The following is a 9,354-nucleotide window of genomic DNA, read 5'->3' on the forward strand; positions in this document are numbered from 1 at the left end:
ATTTACAATAGTGCTGTTGTATCATTAGAAGCAACAAGATTATGTACTGTAATTCTAATGCCAGCACAATTATTTTAACACCGAGTGTGTCAGGTTTGACTCTATACCCCCTAAATTAATTTCAGAGTAGTGGCTAAATAAAATGGCATCCTTCTTTGTGCTTTTGTTATAACATGCTCATGTGCAGCAAACTGTGAAGAAAATGTAGTAATTACAGGTTAAATTAATCCCTGACAGACAAGCAGCTTAGTAAAACCGGGCCCTCTTCACAAAACATAGCATAAAGCTTGCCAGTCTTTCAGAATATGCACAAAAAACATGCGAGATTGGCAAGTACATTACAACTGCAGTCCAACCAAAAGGAGTAACATTCAAAAGTCAGAGTAAGTCTTCAAATAGCCAGTATTAACACCTACATCTTATTTAAAACATGTGATTTAGAAATCAATGCTATTGTTGTAGACACCCTGATCAAGATCAACAACTTGAAACTAAAGAGCCTTACATAGCAGTACGGGCTTTATAATCACAGTATGATCAACCTCTGATAGTAACAACTAGAAAGCTACCTTTCTGGTTCTGATTTTAACGTAAATCTCGAATAGCAAATCTCTACCTCCTCCCCGCAAAAATAAATAAAATGTGTTGCATAATTCTGACAAATTAAATGGGTGTGGTTTGGGAGAGTTTAATTTTAAAAAAATTCATAGGTATTTGATTCAAAGATGAGAAGAACCTTCGCTGGAACAGAATAAGGAAAAACCAATGCAAAATATAAGACACCTGGCCATACAATGTTGATACTCTCCACTAATTTGTGTGTGCGTGTCAAGTTCAAGTAAATAGTTCTCTGACCCTAATGACTGATATAAAACTGTCTTATGAACAAGTCCCTCAAAATAAGGCTTCTAACTAGAGAGGGAAAGGCTGAGAAGCATTTATATTGCAAAAAGATCCACTGCTTTTACACAGCTATTCACCTCTCCCCCGCCTTCCATCCCACTTGGTTTACACATTACCTATGAAGGTGGAAGGTGCAAAAAAAAGAAAAACCTGGCTTCCCCCAGGGCTATTACACTGATGCCACTCAATAGATTGCCTGACATGGGGTGAAACAATAAGACAGTTAACACCCTCCCCTGCAGAGGTAATCCATATCATGTCTGCAGCAGACTGAACCTCCAGCTGTCTGTTCCTGAACTGGAGAGCACAATGGGCTGCTGTGGCTAGATCACCAGGTAGATTCAAAAGAAAACGTCTTACAATCAAAGTGAAGGAGAATTGGTGTCTCTGAGGTTCTCGGATCTACTTGGGAGTGCATTCGTAACACTGGACAGACCTGAAATATCAGCTCATCAATGATTAATGAACTAGGACATGCTCCAGGAGGTACTTGTACAGCACTGCCTTGTTGATAAAGCTGCCAAGTTCTTTGCCTGGGACAGGCAGACAAAGAAAGAAGCAAGAGTTTGAAATGGTCCACCAGAAGGACCAGGTGTGTCATTACCAGTGACACAATTTCACTAGTTCATAACAATATTTTTAGAGCTTGGACAGCTTGCAAAATAAATACATGATTTTTCACTCACTGGCCTCCTGTCAGTAGCAGCCCTTTAATGGGTCAATACGCATCACTGGCTCATTGCACTGATTAGGCAGAGCCTAGACTAAGAGGTAGTAGGAAGTCTCACTGCCCCAAGAGAAGCAACGGGAGATGCAGAGGCTGCATCATGCCCTCTGCCACATCCCTTTGTGAGCATAGGCCTAGTGGCACCTCCATCACCACACAAGAGCATTGTGAGGTTCACAGGCATTCAGAAGATGATTGCAAGTCCTTTGGGGTAGGGACAGCGCCGAGCACAATGGGCTCCTGGTCCATGACAGGGCTCTTAGATGCTACGGTCATACAAATAATCATAAGAAGAAGTAATCCCTGCTATACCCAGAGCTAACCAGTCCTACTCAGAGCACAGAGGTTGCAATTCAGTCTGGCCTTATGCAAGCTCACACCTCCCTCACAACTGCTCTCCCATACACGGGCCAGCCAAAAATTTGACCCAAACGATGGTCTCCTCCAGATTTCTCAGACTTTTTCCCTTTCCTTTCCTCCAACAAGCAGCCATGAGAAGTGGAAGTATGGCATTTTGCACTACCCTTCCTCGAGGACACAGGACCTGATCCGTGAACCTTTACTCATGGGAGAAAAATCACAGTCCCTCACATGCCTAAGTGTTACCAGAACGGGCCCACCAAGAGAGAAAAGACCATTACTCTCTCTGACAAAATACATTACCGAACGCAACTCATTTCATCCAAGATGCACTATAATGTCACACGCTTTTTAGAAGAGTTGATGTGACTGCTTGGAAAATTCCATGCAAAACAAACCATCTTTTCCTCTGCTTTGTTTCCTTTCCCTCCATTTTTAATTTATTATTATTATTAAGGAGATTTACATGGGGAATAAAGAACCTTCATTTTTTAAGAGCTCATTTACACTTTCTAGTTACCCCCATCTGAATGCATTACTCTGTGCGACAATGCTTTGAAAATGATGAGGTCATACATAGAGAACTATGGTCCCAATTCTGCTACTCTTACTTACATGGAGAGATACTTTCATTCTGAATTAAGGTGGCACAATCTGGCTCTCAGGGAACTGCAGGTGACACATCTCCCTCTTTCCTGCTGGATAAGGTGAAACCTTTAAGTAACAAAGCATTTGGTTTTCCATGAAAAGTGCTCCCAATAATAAAAAGCAAGAGAAACACAGAAAGGGATGTCAACGCTGATTGTTTTGCAAAGTTTTCCTGAAGCTGTCAGTAGCCTGAAGTGGGGCAAAGAAAGGCAGATGTAATCAATAAAATGTGACGTACATTTGCTACCTCCACTCAAAATAAAGAAATATTTCAGTTTAACATACCAGGAATTCAGATACCACAGTGATAAGTGCAGTACAAGTTGCCTAGTTAATTTGAAGCAATGGCCTTTTTGACCGGCCACATCTTATGTTTTTAAACAAGATAAAACTCTTAATGATCATACCAAAGTATCTTCTACATTTGGCATTCTAAGGCAATTTTCTGAAGTTCCCTCTCCAAAGTTTCTGGCAAGAAATGAAGTGCTGCATAATTTTAGGGTTCAACATCTGAAAAAATTAGAACAGTCTCAACTATTCTTTGAGATGTATAAAAGAACAGTTGAAAAACTTACAGTTGACTGGTGCTACCTAGGTTACCCGTCAATAGCACTGAAACTGGTATATTATTAAGAGAGGTGTATGATGGGAATTGGTTTATTGTGCTGATCCATAGTAACCAGCTCCTGTTCGTCCATCATTTATCTCTCTCACCAGCGACATACGGGTTTGTCTATTCACACTCTCAGTATTCTATCTGCTCCAACAAACAGTCAGCCTTTTTTGCTTGGATGAAGAGATTTTTTTTTAGTTACATCCATTCTGTGCGTATCAACATTTATGGCAGCCAGATAATTGCCAAAGAGCTCAAGGGGATAAAAGCTACCTCTTTATAACAAACACCCCCTTAAAGAAATCAATATTGATATAAAACATTTTAACGTGAAGCTTTGGTGTATCTTCTGCTTCCTTCAGTGTGAAAGCCATTTTTCTAAATGGTAAGTCAGAGAACATTGGACAGAAAGCCTTACTAATGAGTTAAAATACTGCTCTCCCCATAGAGGCTGAAAATTAGCAGCGTACAATATTAATCATTCCTTAAATAAGTGAGTGGCAAATCTGTCAGATATAAAGAGGTTTCTTTGGAAATGTGCCATCGTTATTTCAATTGATTTAACTATCTTTATCTGAAAATCATACCAATTACTAATGAATCGTAACTTACCAGCACCTTCAACTAAAGGTTTCACATTGCTGACAACTCACAAATGGCCAGCAGATAGGAACAATGCAAACTTTGGGATTTTCCATTTCCTTCCAATTTAAAAGCCTCAGCTAGCTTCCTACTTTTCCATGGCTCTGCCCCCCTAGTTTGCATAAATCTAATTACCCCACTCTTTGCAAGATTTAAATGATTCTTCTACAGCTATTTTTTTAAAAGTTATTTTAAGGTAACTTTTCAAGGAACATGGGACATTTATCGATCAAATGATTGGGAACTCTCAAGTTGTACACTATTTAGCCTTCTTAATTTACTGTTTCCACTGTCCTTCACCTCTCCCTCCAATTGTTTGTTACGCTCATTGCAGCTAGTTTCTAGTTAGGTCCCAATCCTGCAATTAATATCCCCACGGGTTGACCCTTGTTCCTGCACAGCTCTGATTGCAAGGTTGGGATCTTTGATTATAAACTCTCTAAGGCAGTAACTGCTTCTTCATGTGCGTTCAGTCAGTGCTTAGCACAATGGGTCTCTAACCTTGAGTGGGTTCTCTGGGCGCTACCACAATATAAAATATTAAGTACAGTAGTCACAATGGAATATTAAGAACAATTCACTGCAAGATACCCAATACAATGTATTTATAAGGCACCTCTTACATCTGTGCACTGAGAAGCCATAAGAGGCATGATATTTTAACTGCTGCCAGTAGTAACTCTTCCAAGAAACATTAATAGAGCTACCTTCACTCTTCAAAGTCTAAAGAATTACTCAGTTTCAAGGATTTAAAAGTGGAATCCTGTAAATATTTGCCCTTCTGAGTTTGAATTATTAGTTGCAAGAGTTTTTAAATTCTATTTTTTATAATCAGAAACCCAGTTAGAAAAGAACAAGATTTGCTTTGGGCTGCTCAGCGATAACCATTAAATAGCTTTTCACTCACTGGAGAGAGGAGCTGTTAACTGCCTATCACCTGCTTTACGATACATAGTATTTGTTTTTCATCCCTCAGCAACAGACTATTTCCTGGTTGAGTTTAAAAACTCAGTGACGTTCCTGTTTCAACCCACACATCTGTGTCACTGTCAACGTCAGTGGCAGGAAAACATTAGAAGTCACCCTCTGCTAATGGTTTCCTAACATGGAATTTCCTTCTATCTTTCTCCCTCAACCCACCTCTTCCCTCCAGCCAGACACATCTTTCCCAAATTGCTTTCTTTTGCCCTTCCAAACATATGGCACAGAAAGACAACTGAAAATGGTCACTGCCAGAACAGGGAGATTATGGTTATTTAAGACCATAGAGTAACTTATTCAAACTACTCTTGCCTGCCTTTGACTTAGAAGCCTGTATGTATATGTGTTCAACCAGCCTTTCATCTGAGCGTCTCTTATACAAAACACATATGTTTGTCTTGCAAGCATCTGGCATCTCCCATCGCAGTATTAGTGCCTCCCACCCCTAATATTATACTTGTAATCAGCTTTCTTACATAAATGTATAAGAAAATATATTCTCCTGCACAGTGTGTGGGCGTGTTGGGCTGGGGAGCATGCCAATAACTAGTAAAGCAATATGTGAGACCATTACTTTTCCCCCTGTTGAGAATATGCTATTTAGTATGCAAACTATGAGCACCTAGAGAAAAGAGAGATGTTTCTTTAAGGGGAAGAGCTGATTAGCTGCTCTTGCTGGCAGCAAACAGCTGGTCAGTCGGGCAGGTTCAAGGCCATTTCAGCTCCCTCTCTTATGGAGGCACCATATGTTCCATCTCTCACATCAGCAGCTTTATTTTCCAATAATCTTGCTCCAGAAGGGAAGCAACAAAGGAGGCGAAGGCGGGGAGAGCCCGCGTTCTACACTTGGCTTATTATTTCCCAGTGTCAGTTTTGTGTGTGGACACGCTAGCCTTCCTCTCAGCCTGGGCTAAAACCAGGGAAGGGGAAAGGCACCTGGGAATGCTTTTTGCCTCCATTTCCTCCTAGCAAGCTGACTGGGGGGGGAGAGACGAAGAATTCCCACATTAAGATAAATTGATTTTGGTGGGGTGGAGGGGTCTCACTTCTGGCTGCAATAGGTAATACACTCACTCATTCAGGTCCCCCCCAGGCCTTAGGGGTCAGTTTCTCTCCTTTCTCCAAGCAATCGACCTCTGAGATAGACAGGCGTCAGGAATTAACCAGGGATTACGGGCTAAACACAAACATTATATAACAGGTGAAATATTTCCTCCACTTGCCCAGTTTAACCCCCAGCTTTCTCCAGAGTGCTGGAAAGCTCCGGGGGCGTTTCAGCCCAGGGCTCGGAGGCGGGGGCCCAAAAGAAACGCCAGCCCCTGGAAGGGGGACAGAGTCATGGACTATCAGGGTTGGAAGGGACCTCAGGAGGTCATCTAGTCCAACCCCCTGCTCAAAGCAGGACCAACCCCAACTAACTAAATCCTCCCCGGCCGCGGTGTCGCAATCGGCAGCAGGAAGGAAGGAGGCGAGGCGTCCACACCAGCGGGTGACACGAAGCTCTGGCGTCGCCGCTGCTGCTCTGCACGGGTCATTAGCTGCTCCCCATGCCAAGGAGCGGGGAAGGCGCCCCCTGCACCACGCCCGCTCTGGCAATGCACGGCGGGGACTGCTCCAGGCGCACCGGGGAAGGGACCAGACACGCTTAATCTCCACCTTTGCAGCTCCCGCAGGCTGGGGAAGCACGACAGGGAGGAGGGAGATGGAGGAGGGGGTCATTTTAGAGGTCACCCGCCCCCACTGTGGGAGAGAGGGAGGCTCCTTGTCCAGCAGCGATGCAGAGACTCCCCGCGGAGCCACCCGGGTGCCGGGAGGGCTAATCTGTTTGAGACGGGAAGATGCAAAGTGGTGACGGGAGCCTGCAAATTGCAAAGAGGGAATTAGAGCCCTGATCATGTCAGACAGCGATTGGGCGTCCCAGGCTTTCCTGCAACCTATAAATCTCCAGTTACAGACGCTAGGCTCGCTGCAGAAGCGGCTCGCTGCACTAGTCCCTCCCTTTGCTCGGCTGCTAGCCTCGTGGAAAACAAAAGCCGCTTTTTAATTTATTGTTCCAGGAACAGGGGAAAACGGCCTGAAAGGAAACTAAAGCCCGATTTCTTCCAGGGAAACTGCCGTTCTCCCCCACCCCCTCCCCGGGAAACCTCCAAGTCCCCTGGTTACAAACTCCCCCCACGCCCCTAACAAAAAGAGGCTGCAATGCCCCCAGCCCTACCCCACTGCACCCCGGGGCCAGGAGACCTGGCAAGGAGCAGAAGCCAAACAGCACCCAAACCAACCCGCCCCCCTCAGCAACTTCCAAAGGGGTCGGAGCCACAGGAGATAATTGAGGGGGGGGGGTCAAAGGAAAGCGAAGGGAGGAAGGATACCACATCACAGGGCTGCAGGTTACAGGGGAGACAGGGAAGCGAGACAGCGAGCTGGTTGTTTACCCTGCGACTGCCTTCAACGCGGCTCTTAATCACAGGATGAGAAACCAAAACAGTTTAAAAACGTGAGTCAGCAGGCATTTTATTTTAAAAACAGCCCCCGTCTCCGATCCAGTCTCACACACTCAATTTGCACCTTCTCGCCTCACTCCGGGGCCACTGCTGTTTACACACACACACACGCACACACTCCGCTCTATATTGAAGGGGGTTCGAATTTGTGCAGCAAACTCTCAGAAGGAATAACTCGAGGGCTCCCGATGCTCTCAGTTGGGTCTTTTGTTCAGATCCTGCCTGCAAAGTGTGCACTTTACACTCCAAAAATAAGCACAGACTTTTCTGCCAACAAATACAAACACAGGCACACACCCCTAGCACCCCTCATCCTGTGTGTGACACCTTGCTGGGGAGTCCCCTTAAATGGGTGGGTTTTATTCGTCCATGTCTGTTTGATCTAAGTTTAAATCAAAAGCCCCCCAGTAATTAGACTAAAGCAAGCCTTCCTGTACTGCTCTGTTTACACAGGGATACTACAGCTCCAAGGGCTGAGTGTATTGGCAGGTTTCTAATCCTATTAGTCTCTGTGCAGTCAGCATTTAATCTAGGATAAAATTCAGGCAGCAGCTACTTCCTTTCCGGACGGATTTCGAGACACATTTCATGATGAGATATAATAATTAATAATAAAGTACCCTTTGCATTAATCATCTCAGCCCCGTGCCAGGGTGCAGGCAGCAGCCAGAGACATTCCTCTCTGCATTTGTACTCTGCCTCTCTGCTGGTGCAGGCAGGGAGCAGGAGGATCGTGTGTGTTTCTCAGATCACGAACAAACCAACACGGTGCGTTTGTCTAAGAAATAAAACTATTCCGCGACCTAGGAGACGTTCTCTGAGTGAACCGAGCGATCCGAGAGAGAAAGGGGAGGAAAGTCTTGCAGGCTTCTCGCTCTTTGCCAGGCAGCTGCTTCCCGGCCAGACACAGAGGCTGCACTTTGTCTGCTTCCTTGAAGCAAAGCTCCCGGAGTTTCAAATCTCTCCTGCCACACACCAGCCCCGGTCCCACTTTCTTTCTTTCTTTTAAACCAGACAATCGAAGGGATCACCTTGATTCAGCCCCATTTTAGACACCCACAGACTGACACCAGCTTATCAGAATGGAGGGGTCAGTCTTCTCAGCAAGTTACCCGGTTTCTTTTCAATTGTTAAAGCCCCAGCCGTGGTTTGACAAATATAAACTAGCAGAATAAAACACGCACAAGGTGGGTACTTCCAGGGACCACGCCTGAGAACTTTACAGTCCCAGGCGCTCACATTATAAACTGCACTAAACCTGGGCAGGCAAGTATTTGGATACGAATTAAGCCCCTTTAAATCAACTACAACTTTTCCGGTTCATATCAATTCCACATGCTACTTACTGGAATATGTGGCTCCATGACCCGCTGGGAAACCAGAAGCATCTTGGACTGGTGATCAACCAGCTGTTAGATCCACTTTGGCTGTATTGAACAAAACCACGCAAAGCAAAATACTCTAAGATTGTTTTCTCCTTTTAGGTTCCAGACAAGTTCATCCTGGCATTGCAGTTTGCTAATGATTCACTGTCTGTCTCAATCTGCTCACTACATTTCCATCAACCCACAGCTTCCTCACTTAGAAGGTGGAGTTTGTGGGGTTTAAGTTACTGATAGGCATATCTAACTGCTGTGTCACTCAAAGAGGAGGAGACACACACACACTCTCTCACACACAACACACAAACCACTCTAGTCTTAAAGGGGAAGTGTCACTTTCTTTTCCCCTGTAGAAACTGGATCCAAGGAATTATTTGTTCAGTGCATGGAGGCAAATAATTATACAGTCTATATGCACCCTACTTGAACATGCAAAGAGCTGCTTAGCATTTTTATAGCCTTCTCCTGGATGTGTAATTTCATTCTGGGTAAAAAAGTAGGGTCATTTAACAAATATACAGGGAGTTACTGGAGCTTTATTTTTTTCTTCAAAGGATACAAATCAGTTAAAGGCTAGTGTAATGCATGATTTGTAAA

The 9,354-nt window shown here is 44.3% G+C and overlaps 1 protein-coding gene across 4 annotated transcripts in view; it reads right to left on the minus strand.

Annotated features, from left to right (window-relative positions):
- Nucleotides 1-8,905, minus strand: part of MAMLD1 (mastermind like domain containing 1) — a 93,481-nt gene extending 84,576 nt beyond the window's left edge. For 2 of the 4 annotated variants that reach the window (XM_039490001.1, XM_039490000.1), the window contains exon 1: nucleotides 6,531-6,625. In XM_039490001.1, the coding sequence (XP_039345935.1) occupies nucleotides 6,531-6,593 (63 nt within the window). In that variant the 5' untranslated portion in view covers nucleotides 6,594-6,625. Of the gene's footprint in view, nucleotides 1-2,605; nucleotides 2,649-6,530; nucleotides 6,626-8,721 lie in introns of those variants that run through there. The other 2 variants (XM_039490002.1, XM_039490003.1) reach the window with 2 other exon arrangements.
- Between the last annotated feature and the right edge of the window lie 449 nt (nucleotides 8,906-9,354).

Source organism: Mauremys reevesii, linkage group 9 (genome assembly GCF_016161935.1).
Source record: "Mauremys reevesii isolate NIE-2019 linkage group 9, ASM1616193v1, whole genome shotgun sequence".
NCBI classification, from domain to species: domain Eukaryota; kingdom Metazoa; phylum Chordata; order Testudines; family Geoemydidae; genus Mauremys; species Mauremys reevesii.